The 13,354-nt window shown below is 43.1% G+C and overlaps 2 protein-coding genes across 3 annotated transcripts; one reads left to right on the forward strand and one right to left on the reverse strand.

The window, feature by feature from the left end:
- Nucleotides 1-273: 273 nt before the first annotated feature.
- irf9 (interferon regulatory factor 9) lies at nucleotides 274-11,393 on the forward strand. Its single transcript, XM_080489445.1, has 10 exons — nucleotides 274-376; nucleotides 743-834; nucleotides 2,712-2,834; nucleotides 4,276-4,456; nucleotides 5,331-5,479; nucleotides 6,395-6,455; nucleotides 7,098-7,148; nucleotides 7,241-7,630; nucleotides 8,570-8,685; nucleotides 9,370-11,393. The coding sequence occupies exons 2-10, from the start codon at nucleotides 778-780 to the stop codon at nucleotides 9,526-9,528; spliced, it is 1,287 nt and encodes a 428-aa protein (XP_080345571.1). The 5' UTR covers nucleotides 274-376; nucleotides 743-777; the 3' UTR covers nucleotides 9,529-11,393.
- Nucleotides 9,837-13,124, reverse strand: emc9 (ER membrane protein complex subunit 9). Of its 2 annotated transcripts, none has more exons than XM_080489446.1 (6): nucleotides 12,967-13,124; nucleotides 12,600-12,802; nucleotides 12,293-12,369; nucleotides 12,085-12,154; nucleotides 11,895-11,989; nucleotides 9,837-11,693 (listed from the first exon to the last, which is right to left on the reverse strand). In XM_080489446.1, the coding sequence occupies exons 2-6, from the start codon at nucleotides 12,792-12,794 to the stop codon at nucleotides 11,513-11,515; spliced, it is 618 nt and encodes a 205-aa protein (XP_080345572.1). In that variant the 5' UTR covers nucleotides 12,795-12,802; nucleotides 12,967-13,124; the 3' UTR covers nucleotides 9,837-11,512. The 2 variants fall into 2 exon arrangements, with proteins under 2 accessions (XP_080345572.1, XP_080345573.1); XM_080489447.1 differs by having other exon boundaries at nucleotides 10,005-11,693; nucleotides 12,983-13,113.
- Nucleotides 13,125-13,354: the final 230 nt, after the last annotated feature.

Here is a 13,354-nt window from a genome sequence, read left to right on the forward strand (position 1 = left end):
ACATAAAGAATAAATAAAATTGAATACCTATATTTAGAATAATAGAATGTTTTTTGTTTTTGATATTATTAATATTGTTACTACTACTATTATTACTATCGTTATTATTATTTTTTATTATTTACATTATCCTTTCAATGTCTATATTCGTTTATACCTTTAAGGGCTATTAAAGTCAATGTTATTGATCGTATATATATCAACTGGAGTGAGTGGGGGCTGTCGCCCTCTGGTGGACATCTGAGGGTTTTTTCAGTGAAATCACGTGACTTCGGGGAAGAGGAACGTCTGCGTGAGCGCAGCGCGCGCCGAGCCGCTCTGAGAGTAGGAGCGTCAGAATGCACAGTCGGAGGAGCGGAGCGACACCAACAGCGAGGTAAACGAAACTTGAAGCCACTTCCTCTTATCGCCACCTTTACGTCTACTTTTGATTTGTTCTTAAAAATAACGGCCGAGCCAGCGGTTCGTTTTGTTCCACACGTTTCTGGAACGGAGTGCGTTTGTGGAAGAGGTTCTGGAGAGGACTTTTTCCTGTTTACTGCGCCGAACTGTGTGTGTCTGCGCGTGTGTGCGAAGTGTGCGCGTGTGTGTGTGTCTCTCGGATCGGCAAACACGAGGCTTTAATGGGACCTTTAGACATCATTCACTGTGTTATTGTCCATTTTTACATCTATTATAGGAGAATATGTTAATTATTATAAAATGTCTATTGTATTCACCACTGTTTGTTTTTTGCTTTTAGGTTTGTGGCGTTTACATCTTATTATTAACAGAGTCATGGCAGCAGGGAAAATGCGCTCCACTCGCAGATTGCGCTCCTGGATGGTCGAACAGGTAAGAGTGTGTGAGTGTGAGAGAGAGAGAGAGAGAGAGAGACGGAAAGAGAAACAAGTGATTAAAGTGGATTACTCGACATACTGTGATCGCAGCTTTGTTGAACTTTGTGTTGTTAACTTGCCGTATACGCCCTCTAATACCCACCCACTCCCACTCAATTCCTCAAATGCTCCCTTTATTGTTTTTTTTAATGAAATGCCAGATCCATTCATTGTGAATTTATTCCCTCTCACAGCAAAGTTATGCTCGTGTTTTTTATCCGAAGTGTCTTATTGCAAAGGTCCTTGAACAATGTCTCCCCACCAAAAACACAAAACGGTATAACTTGATATTGATCTTAGAAATGTAAAGGAAATGGGTTTAATGGGTTTAATTGGACTCACAATAACGGCAACAAGATCCGACATCATTCTTTTAGTAATACAACCCCAAATCAACCTGGAATGTGGCTTCAGTGTTCCATTTCCATTTCTTGTTTTAAGTGGCCTCCAGGCCAACCGGTGTGTTTACACCCACTTTCAATTGACTACTGCAATCGTTTTTATTTTTTTTAAATTGTCATGTTAATGTAATAATTATCCTGTAGGTGTGGAGGAACGTTCAAGTTTCTCTAATCACTTTGTTTATTATGCAGGGAAATTAGTTTCAAAGTGAATTTCAGTCATCTGATGGTGTTAAAACATGAATTGCACTTTAAATTATCTCTTTGTATGTTTTAAATAGTCTTTCACAGATTCAAATTAACCTAAAACTGGGGTAACTTAATTTTTGTAGTAAAGTTGTTTTCACTTATCTGCTATAAAACAGAAACCTTGAGGCCGCCACTCAACAGTAGCTCCTCATAACATTAGATATCAGCTGAAGCATCTTTTAGAGACGTGCAGGCAAATAACTGGTTTCTAGTTTATTGGGGGGGGGGGGGGGGGGGGGGGGAGCAGCAACCTCAAATCACTTTTGTGTTTTACAGCCAAAAACCAAACAAATTTAATTCAATATCACATTAAAGTGAAAAAAATAAAACGGTAAATTTTCTCAATTTAAAAAAAAAAAACTGAACTAAAATCCCTATTTTTAACTGAACGTGTAATCTAATGGTGAATAATGTATTTCTGCTTCAACCCAGAGTCAAATTATCGATTTTTAATGCAATTTACATCTAAATGTGTTTTTTTTTTTTTTTAATCAAGCCTCAAGCAAAGTTTTCTCCAAACTTTATTTACATCTCAACTGAAACGTGCTTGCGTCGCCTCTCCTCCATCTGCTTTCCATCTCATTTACACTTTCTTGTGGTTTGTGTTGCAACAATCAACAAACAATTCAAACCAATGAATCATGGTAACTTCTTCCAGATCTCGCTCAATTTCTTTTTCCCACACAGATTTTATGAGTTTAGTTTACAAGCAGATTTGCCCTACAGAAAAATGTGTGATCGTGTGGAGAATTCACAGAATCATAGGAATTCGGGTAGAAGATGTTTGTTTTGACACGTCGTGAGATGTTTTTCCTGCATCGTCGAGCTACTCCAGAGGACAACGTTACTTTTCTGAGCAGCAAAACATTAAATTGAGGATAACACAACTTAGACGTCGTGTGATTACCCTGAAAAAGTAATAATCTTAAAGACACTGAAGTTTACAAGATAACATTCTGAAGCAACTTGGTCTTGTAGTACCGCTTTCAACCACAGGATGGTGCAGCGAGCTGCTCAAACTCGTTTTGAAAACGATGTTCGTTCACACAGAAATGCTTAAACCGCTGTAGTTTGCATGCCAGGCCACTAGTGGGTGCTGTTGTTTATATGTTTGTGATGAAATCACACGCGTGAAGAAGAATTGACCCTGTGTGCGTCTGGTTCGGTGGCTGCCTTGTTTCAGGTCAGCAGTGGTAAATACCCGGGGCTGGTGTGGGACGACGACTCCAAAACCAGGTTTCGTATCCCATGGAAACACGCCGGGAAACAAGACTTCCGCAAGGACGAGGACGCCGCCATCTTTAAAGTAAACACACACACACCAGTATTTGTATCTGCATCTCACGTGATCAGCCTTCATGTTGATGATGATGTTTGACCATACGGTTTGACCAAGTGGGCCTATTTTGATTTTACCGCCATGAAGTTGAACCCATTTGGCTTTGATTGCATTTTTTTTCCTCATATTTCACTCATTTAGTCAACCTGTGTTGTTCCATTACGAACGGCTGCAGTAGTATAGAGAGTATCCGAGGGTCAGCACAGACTAAACTAAGAGATATAAAGTGTCGCTAAATGTTCATTCTTATCTGCAAATACTTGGAAATGAAAGGTGCAGAACCTGGAGTCATAGATTGGGTCTGACGTTTGGCTTCCTGACTGCTGAGTAAAGTGAAGGGAGTCCCCGCTGAAGCTGGAATTTAATCACTGAGAGGAAGATGAAGTCTCTTGAATGCAGCGTTAGCGGCTGAAGCGGCAGTGGCCAGGAGCAGAAAAAAAAGTGTTTTTCCCGGGAACAAAGACTGTAGCGTCAGGTCGCTGTAGCGTCATGCCGTCACCATGCCCAGTGGTTTACCTCCCCGTCTGCTGAGTCAGCGAGCTGAAGGATGTTAGCGTTGGATTCAGACACTGGAGAGGAAGATGAGTCGTCCTCTGCGTGAGGCCGTCGTGTCGGGGTGAGGTGAGGTGAGGACACAGCAGTCGGTTGTTTTTATCCTCCAGCTTTGTTCCGCTTCATTTCTCTGCTGCAGGAAACACCAGGGAGCATCTTTTTTTTTTTTTTTCCAACTGAACCAGCAGGCAGGAAGCCAAACAACACATTCAGTCTGTGACCCGAGACGCTGTAAACGTTAACTTAACGGTTTCAGCAGCTGGACTAAGACTAAACATGTGAGTCACTTCACAGTTGGCCATCTTTACGACCTCAGTGTCGCTGAAATCATCTTCCAGTTCTTTAAATCTGAACGCAGGTATTTACATATTTAATTCGCTGAGGCAGGAATAAACAACACATTTTTCATACGGCTCAGTGTATCTCAAGTTCGCTATCAGCATGTAAACATCAACATACGTATATCAACATAAACAAAACACCGAGGCAACTGTGAGAGATTAGCTCCTCTGCATTCAGGCACTGCAGGATTTATATAGAGAAAAAAAAATGTGATTAATTCACACAAAAAAAGTGCTGTTTTCTTTTTTTAATTGATGGACCGCCTTCATCACTTCCTCCCTGGTCAAAACATCAAAATCAACAACAAAAAAAAAACAACAAAGTCAAAGAAGACTGTTGTTTACGGCAACGGCAGAAAGACAAAAAAAAATCGATGCAGTTTCCATGTTGGGCCACCAGTGGGTGCTGTTCGCCACCTGAAAAAGCAATGATCTGAAGAGAAGCCTCCAAGCCGCCCGCGGGTTTCGGTCGTTTCGAAAGCAGCTTCCGACCCGACGGCTCTCCTCTCCCGCAGGCCTGGGCCGAGTTCAAGGGGAAGCTGACGGACGGGGCGCAGGACAACCCGGCCAACTGGAAGACCCGCCTGCGCTGCGCCCTCAACAAGAGCCCCGAGTTCCAGGAGGTGATGGAGCGAGCGCAGCTGGACATCTCCGAGCCGTACAAGGTGTACCGCCTGGTCCCGCTCAGCGAGCAGGGTGAGGGACGTCTGGCGTCGGGCAAGAGACGCCTCTACTGTATTTACACGTAGGCATCAGTTAAGAGGAGGAAAACACGATGGTGAATCAGATTCAATCGTCTTATTGGTCACAGATCATTAAAGTAGTTAAAATTGCAAGTTTAGGTTCAACTGTGACCAAACACTGAAAAACATGAGTCACTTTTCTGCATCTTTACAACTTTGACATTAGTGTTAAAGCATTTAAAAAATAAAAAAAGAAGATAAAATTACAGTTAAAACAACATGAATATATCTTTTCCTTGTTTTTCGTCTTGAGAAATCCATAAAAAAACCAGATGAAACCTTCACAAGCCCTGCGTGAGTCGCTCTGCTGCAGCTTCACATTTTTCTCATTTGAGAAGCTCAAATTATGAAAAGTTTGACGTGAGTTCTTGAACAAATAGTATCAGATTGTAAAATCAGTTGATATCGCAAACAATTTTGCATAAAAAAAAAAAAAAGAGGAATTACAATAAGTGACAATTCTTGTGTGAGTAAAAGTTGATTTATCAGATGAAACCTTCAGAAGCTTTTCCTGAGTCACTTTGCTGCATATTTTACATGGAAAAAACAACAAAAAAAAACACTTTTTGAAGCTCGAACCATCAAATGTTTAGTTAAAACAGCTTCGATTGTAACGAATCACTGAAACCGACAAACGACAGAAATGTGGACGAGATTAGACTGAAGCGCTGTGAGTCACGCCGCTCTGTTTTCCAGCTGCTGCACAAAGTGGGTCATGAGCTGAGAGAGCAAAGTGCAGATGAAGGGTCATGTCCTCGTCATCACGTGTTCACACGCGGATGAAGGAGACGGTTTTCACGTTTGCCGTTCGGCTCCGTGTGTCTCAGGTTTGTCGCCTCCTGAGAAGAAGTGCAGAGAAAAAGCCGGCCGGAGGGCGAAGAGGCGGCGCAGCAGCAGCAGCAGCGGCGGCGACTCGGAGGGCGGAGACGCCAGCCCGGCGCAGCAGATCAAAACCGAGGAGGTGATGTCACAGCTGGTGAGTCCACCGGATCTCTACTGCCCCCCACCCCCTCCGCAGGACCACCGGGGTACTGCAGTTAAGAATTGCCATCAAGAATCTAAAATTTAAAGGATTAAGATTATGAAATACATTAAAACCAAGAGATTAAGAAAGACATAAAAAGGAAGAATAAATAAAGTAAAAACATTATTAAGATAAATGTAATAAAATAATCTATTGTTTAATTGAACGCCTGAGCAAATAATAGTGTCACATGAATATAGAAAGGTTAATTCACTAAAATTTTAATTCACTACAGATAAAACTTTTACCGCATTTTTTAAACCTGTTTTATTCATATAATTTTAAACATTTTTGTTGTTTGATTTTAACTTATTTTATTCTTACTTTTATTTAAAAAAAAAAAAACTTTAGCAGTTTAATTCCTCTCGAGAATTTTGGTTTAACCATTTTAGTTGTCACCATCTTTAGCAATCTCATTTTAAAAAGAAAGTCACATTTGACTCATTTAGACATCCCGGTCATATATTTGTTTCTTTTGATCTATTTTAGCCACTTTTAGTGATGTTGGTCGAGCAGTTCTCCAATTTAATTGTGCGTTGTATTATGACAGCAAAGTAAATGAGTCTATCCAGGAAACTCACTTAAAGTGACAGGCACAAAAGGTTCAAGCTTAAATCTAACAAGGTGGGATTTTAGTTATTACATCATTAGTTAATGTAAAAGTCACATCAGTCACCTGGTGTGCAAATAAAATCCATGTTCATAACTTTCTGAAAGCGTCAGGGATCCACAGCTGGCCACAGACCCATGATGTTATATTTAGTACCAATCTCCTCAGACCATCATCACATCCGCGAATGAATCAAAGACATTTTCACATAAATATTGCAGTTTTGAAGGTTTTCCTCTGCCTCCCTCTGTGTTTAGAGCGACAGCCCCGTGCAGACCCAGCAGTGTATCCAGTACAGCAGCCTCATGCAGAGCGACGGTGAGTTCGAGGCACTTCAATCATCAGTAACCTCAACATTGCGTGAACAGATCCACTCTGACATGTTGACACCGGATCGCCCCAGAATCCAACTCAGAGCTGTAAACCAGACTTTCCTCATCACTTCACAAGAAATACCTCACATCTGGAACCTAAAAAAAAAAACCTATTTAATCTTCATAAATGTTAAAAGCTTATACCGTGAAATCTACGTACTAAAACTAGGAATTGATTTTATCCTCATTAGTCATTTTAGTAGTTTTACCATTTTGGGCGGTTTTTAGCAACTTAAGCTATTTTAGCAATATTACTCGTGTGTGTGTGTGTGTGTGTGTGTGTGTGTGTGTGTGTGTGTGTGTGTGTGTGTGTGTGTGTGTGTGTGTGTGTGTGTGTGTGTGTGTGTGTGTGTGTGTGTGTGTGTGTGATTGCACACATGCCTGTAATGAATTAATAAACTGAAAAAATGAACATTACATCAGCTGTTACACCTTTACAAGCATTTTTTATCCATTCAGGCTTTTCACCTGTTGAGAATATTTGTCATTTGACTTTTTGTTCAGCAGTTTCACATATTTGAGGTGTTTTAAGCTGTTTTAGGTCTGATGAGCTTTTGTCTATTCCTTTCTTTTCTCGCCCTTGCAGACGCGGTGTTGGACTTGCGGATCGAGGAGAACGACCCCGCTCCTGCGGCCGGTAAGGAAGTGGAAGAAATGTTGTCGGCTCACGCTGCAGTCACTGTTTTCAGTGACGACAACTCACCGGACCGTTTGTCTCCGTCTCTTCAGTCCAGGACTCCTTCGGCATCACCATTCACTACTTAGGCTACGAGGTCCTCAATTATGTGATCCAGGGCACCGACGTGCGGATACTGTACCTGCCGTCCTCGGTCATCCCCTCCACGCCGGCGGCCCTGAGCAGCCGCTTCCCTCGCATCCCGCTGCCGGAGCCCCCCTCCTCGCTGCCGGCAGGCCCCGAGCTGCAGGGGCTCCACACGCTGCTGCCCTTCATGGAGCGCGGCGTGTTGCTCACCACCTTAGTGAAGGGCGTGTACGGAAAGCGGTTCTGCCGGGGGCGGGTCTTCTGGACGGGGCCGCACGCCACCAACCCGGGCCTGCACAAGATGGAGAGGAACACGGAGCCGGTGATGCTCTTCAGTAAAGACGTCTTCAAGCAGCGTGAGTCAGGAATCTGTAACCTTTAATACCCTGTTAAAGGAGGCTCACAACCTCATGGTTGTTCATGAAGTCATTTCTTAGAGGCTTTCTTTTCTTACCTAAGTGTATTTCTTTATTGATTTCCATCAGAAATGTGACATCTCCCTTCCTCATTCTAAAATCCCCCAGATCAAGTTCGTACCTCCGGATGGTGGGACAATTTCCCCCTTCCCCCTGGATCCATTATCCAGAATATTATCCAGAATATTATCCAGAATAGCTCTCCTAATGTAACAGTTTCCTTTTCTCAAAGTAATTTCACTTCTGGTCTTTACTTTTTTAAACTATGCGGCGCCTTGTCTACTCTCTTGAGCATCGTTTTTTTTTTGCGATTTCAAGAAAAGTTTTCTCGTTTGCATGGCAGCGTTTGAAAAACATTGTTTGTTTCCATGGTAACGGCAGAAAAAGTTGGATTGCGAGTATACGTAGGTGGAGGCGGAGAGATTTCAAAAAGTTGAAGGTTTACAATGCAGCAGCCTGAAAACTTTTCTTGAAATCGCAAACAAACGATGCTTAAGAGAGTAGACAAGGCGCCACATAGTTTAAAAAAGTAAAGACCAGAAGTGAAATTATTTTGAGAAAAGGAAACTGTTACATTAGGAGAGCTATTCTGGATAATGGATCCACGGGGAAGGGGGAAATTGTCCCACCACCCGGAGGTACGAACTTGAGCATCAATCTTTGCGATTTCAAGAAGAGTTTTCTCGTTTGCATGGCAGCGTTTGAAAAACATTGTTTGTTTCCATGGTAACGGCAGAAAAAGTTGGATTGCGAGTATACGTAGGTGGAGGCGGAGATATTTCAAAAAGTTGAAGCTTTACAATGCAGCAGCCTGAAAAGCTCCTCTGGGATCGTTCGTGGGGAAAATTCCCTAATTTCTTCACTTCCTCTCCACATCAGAACTGGACGACTTCCGGACGAACGGCGGCGAGCCTCCAAAGTGCAGCATCACTCTTTGTTTCGGAGAGGAGCTGAAGAACCAGGAGGACCCGTCCAGCAAGCTGATCATCGTGCAGGTGAACGCTTAATCCTTTCAACATCATCCGCGAATCAACAACATGACCAGTGTCTTTTGTGAACCTGCAACTAAATTTAGCAGCACAATAGAGAATGAAAACAATGAGAATAATGTCTTCTTTTTTCTCTCTCTCTCTGTTTGAATCGGTTAATGTGGACAAACCAAGAGTTAAGCTGTGATGTTACAGAGTTTATGTGTCATGAATCCATAAGGAAGCCTCAGAGTTTGAATTAAATTATAAATAAAAATTAACTTTTTGGATCGTTTGTAAGTTCATTCATGTTATTTCTACGCTCAAAACCTACGGACTAAAACACTTTCCGAAAAAAAAGTTAATTCGGATCATTATGGCCCAAGTTTAAAAAAAAAAAAAAGTCAAAAAGGATTTGATTTTAGGGAATAGTCCAATAATATTCAAATGTAATGCTGGAAATGTTTCATTTCTGTGTAAGAAATCTAAATTATGTAAAAGTGCAGACCATCAAATAACAACAAAGATATTATATTATTGAGGTAATTAGTGTGTGTGTGTGTGTGTGTGTGTGTGTGTGTGTGTGTGTGTGTGTGTGTGTGTGTGTGTGTGTGTGTGTGTGTGTGTGTGAACTGTGTGTTACAGTGAACGTTAACATGATACAGTGTGTGTACAGTGTGTTACAGTGTGTGTACTGTGTGTTGTGTGCAGATCAGCCTCCCCTGGGCGGAGAAGGAGGTCCAGAAGGCTCGCTCCATCCAGAACTCCATCTCCATCCTGCAGTCTCTGGCCAGTCAGTCTCCTCTGGGAGAAATCACCCTCAACCTGGTGGCGGTGCCCCCGGAGGCCATCACCTGCGGTACAGCCTGAACCCCGTCCGCGACCCTTTACAAAATTAGAACTTTTATATTACGTGGAAGCTCTTCTCTGTTTCAGAGCTACAACAGATTAATCAAAATAAATACTTCACTTTATAATTGGACTTGTTACACACCGATAATGGATGTAGAGTTTTGGTCAAGGGAAAGTAAATGCACCTTAAAGATTAATTTGTTTGTTTTCTGTAAACACTAAAGCGCTTGATGGAAGTGGTTCTCAGCCTGTGAACAGAGAGTTTACAACGCTATTGTTGGAAAAAAAAATATGGTTTTTTTGTGTCACTTTTAGTCTTTTGTTTTGAAAGATCACAAGTCTGAAATCTGTCATTTATACTACGGATACAAATACAAACATAACCATTCCAGTGAAGGAAAACATAACTTGAAGTAGCTCAGTAGAACAGTAGAGACCAGTACTCCTTATTGGATGTGTCGTCTTCAGTTAAATAAATGCTTGTATACATGCGTGGGTTATTAGTCATCTTTTAATACATTAAAAAGTGTCACACAGGCAAAACGCAGCAGGTTGGACACTCGAAGGAAAAGACAAGTTCTGCCGATCAGGAATCCTCCGTCTGAGACGCTCAGTGCATTTTTATTTTCTAGATCAGTAATAATGTCAGGAAGTTATAGTGTCCTACGTTAGTGTCTTGTGCCCCGTTTACACGACAACGCTTCAAGTGAAAACATGATTTTGGGGTTTTCGTTTCAGAAAAGATTTGCGTTTACACGTTTTAAGTTTTGAAAATGATGTCCGTTCACATGGCAACGGCAGAAATGCTGAAAACGTAGTTGACATGCCAGGCCACGATATGGACCGGGAGTCATGGCACTCTCAAAGGCCGCCATTGTTGTTATTGTCCATCTACTCACACACATGCACAACTGTTTACTACAGCCGTGGTGCGCATGCACAGTAGCAGTGTTTCAGAAAAGTTGTGTTCTCCCGTTTCCACGGAGACGGATCCCGAACATGTTCATGAAGTTGAATTTTCAGTGACTCCGAGCATTGTTGGCACGTAAACGGACCCAAAATGCAACACAAGTTTTGTGTTTTCACTTGGAAAACGTTGTCGTGTGAACCTGTTGTGGTACCAAACAGACTCATGCAGTTGTAGAAAAACTCCCGCGGCGAGTACAGGAAGCTGAAGCTCAGAATGTTTTTGTTTTTCCCAGACCATCTCGCCTGCTTGGTTTTCCTAATTGCTTTGTAGTCCTGTTTGCTGCAATATCAGTTCGCGACTATGTTGTTTTCTTTGCCTCGTCTTGCAGACAAGTCACTGCACCATCTTGTGGTTAATAATTGTATTACAAAGGGTTCCGCGCTAAATCCTGATTATTATTATTATTACCGTGTTTGGACCCCAAAAAAATACCAACTGCACCTGTGCTTTATGTTTATGTGCACAATTACAGAAAAAAGGTATTAAATAGTGAAAAGAGTTAAAGGAGAATGTTACCGTCTTAGCCACACAAACGTAAGCAACACCGTAACATCGTTGTATTTCAAACATGCACCGACAGTCGGTCGTCATAGGCACACGTACAGCTGTGAGTTTTCATTTTCAATCTCCTGACAAAATATTCTGAGCTTCAACATACCGACATGTCCAGTCAGATTTCCTCGTACCAGGGCGTCTCTGTTACTTTGTAAAGCACAAACTATAGAAATGCACAAAACGGTAGCAGGGATGAACGGCGGCCGTGGTGGTGGATGCTTTGTCTTCGAAAATGAGCAGGGTGGTGTCGGGCTGGACCGCAAGGCACACGCTGCACTAGTGGGAAGAGACATTGGATGGAAGACTGGAGTGACGTACCAAGATGTAAATATTATGTTATTTATGTGTGTAATTTCTCGTTCAGTGGAGAAAAATAAACATCTTCCTGGAGTCTGTGCAGCAGGTGTGGTTGTGTAAAACAAAAACAAAATCACATTTGAGCAGGGTGGAGGGTTCAAGCGAACGCTGCTTCTCGGGCTAGATGTTCCCGTTGGCCGGCGAGGCGAGCTCGGATATCTTGGTGTTGAGTTTCTGATTGGTCCAGTCCTGCGTGATGTCGTCTAAGTGGCTGTCGAAGTCCACCAGCAGCGAATGGTCGCCCGACTCCAGCATCTGGGAGGCGATGGCCCGAGTCTCCTCCCACTGCCGCAGCATAATCCTGAAGAGTCACCAACCAAGAAACAATCACTCACTGCTGTAAAAAACAAACTTTAACCTGATTACGTTCACACAAATAAACAGGAGTCACTGCTGCAGTGCTTCAAAAAGAAACCATCTATAAGATTGTTCAAACTGACGTTGGACTAGTTGCAGCAGTTTGACTGATCGGACCACGCAACATCAATGATTCCACTCTTACGTGTGTTTGTCTTTGAGGATCCACCGTGAGTCTTTACGCTCGTACATGACGATGGGAGGAACCCGATAGTCCGAAGACATCTTGCTGCCATCCAGCTGCAGAGCACGACGGGGAAAACACGAGACAGTTATTCAGCCGATTGTTTTCCACCTCCAGCAGACCGCTTTGGTTTCGTGTCTGCGTTTCTTACCATCAACAAAACTGCGTTGTCGAACTGCTCGGCGATCTTGTCGGCAATCTTCAGCGCACACGGCGTCGGGCTGTGAGAGAAACGGACATCAGTGAAAATGACGACTGGAAAGGGAGGATGTGGTGGGATTCCACTGGTCTCTGATGAAATCTGAGCAATGAACTCCAGAGGGAAGATGTTTGGGAAGCTTCATAGTCTGAGAACTCACCTGTTGTCTGACGCACACGCGTTGGCTTGATAGTATCCCACAATCCTCTGCTGAGTCTGTGAACACCACACATCCACCTGCAGAGAGAGGAAAGGCTGCCGTCAAGCATCAGAGGCAAACTACTGCACCAGCTGTTTGACGAGCATGTGATGTCATCGAATACGGCAATCGAGATATGCTTTACAGTAAATACACACTAAAAGACATAATATCGTGCGTCTGACTTCAGCCCTGTGATTGTGATAATGTCGAGATAATGAAGCAACATACTGTATTCAACAAGGTGTTTGAGAGCGATCACACTTACCTGTGTGAGGGCCAGCTGGGTGACGGGAGCCAGAGACAGGTGTGAGTGGAGGAGCGGCACGCAGTCCGTCACGCAGACAGCGCCCCCTGCCGGGCTGGACGACAGCAGCAGGCCGTTGACGCTGCAGCGGGGGAACAGACAGGCGTGCAGGTACATCTTGACGTAAGCCCGACAGGAGAGCTCCACCTCACCCATGACGACTCCTGCAAAAGGCCCGGACAAGGATGGGTTCAGAGGCGCGGTTCCATCTCACACAGCCGTTTCCACAAGAAACATCAAGACCAAACCTACACGTTCAGCGTGTAGCATTAGCATGTGGCATTAGCACTCGCGCAAACAAAACACTGGCTGAGATTTATCCGCTTACCTGGCGGGAAACAAACCTTTCGATCAAAAGTTGGGGCTCGGAGAAGCCGATATTCATTCACAGATGCTTCAATCGAACATGGAAAATACTTTAAACGAGCTGTGTGTCGATACGCTGCTTCACTGAAGCCTCACACAGCTTCCTGGCAGCTGCTTCTAGTCCCTCCCCCGACATTGAAAAGCAAGATTTGATTGGCTGAAATGTTAAGCTTTTGTATTTTGATTGGTGGAAATGAAAGGTCAATCATCTCTCCAGCCGTTCTGTTTATTATCTTCAGTAGTGCGACCTCTACTGCACGGGAGGACTCCTTGTATTGTAATGCATTGAAATAAATTGACAGTTCCATCTGTATGGAGGACTAAATGTGCCAAAATTAACACTATTCAAT

This window comes from Lipophrys pholis (assembly GCF_963383615.2).
Source record: "Lipophrys pholis genome assembly, chromosome: 20".
Lineage (NCBI taxonomy): Eukaryota > Metazoa > Chordata > Actinopteri > Blenniiformes > Blenniidae > Lipophrys > Lipophrys pholis.

Coding starts and splice junctions, on each gene's coding strand:
- irf9 (XM_080489445.1), top strand. CDS start 778: ATGGCAGCAGGGAAAATGCGCTCCACTCGCAGATTGCGCTCCTGGATG. Junction 6,456..7,097: donor CAGCCTCATGCAGAGCGACG/GTGAGTTCGAGG, acceptor TCGCCCTTGCAG/ACGCGGTGTTGGACTTGCGG. Junction 8,686..9,369: donor GCAAGCTGATCATCGTGCAG/GTGAACGCTTAA, acceptor TGTTGTGTGCAG/ATCAGCCTCCCCTGGGCGGA.
- emc9 (XM_080489446.1), bottom strand. CDS start 12,794: ATGGGTGAGGTGGAGCTCTCCTGTCGGGCTTACGTCAAGATGTACCTG. Junction 12,370..12,599: donor CCCAGCTGGCCCTCACACAG/GTAAGTGTGATC, acceptor CTCTCTCTGCAG/GTGGATGTGTGGTGTTCACA. Junction 12,155..12,292: donor GCGTGTGCGTCAGACAACAG/GTGAGTTCTCAG, acceptor TTTCTCTCACAG/CCCGACGCCGTGTGCGCTGA.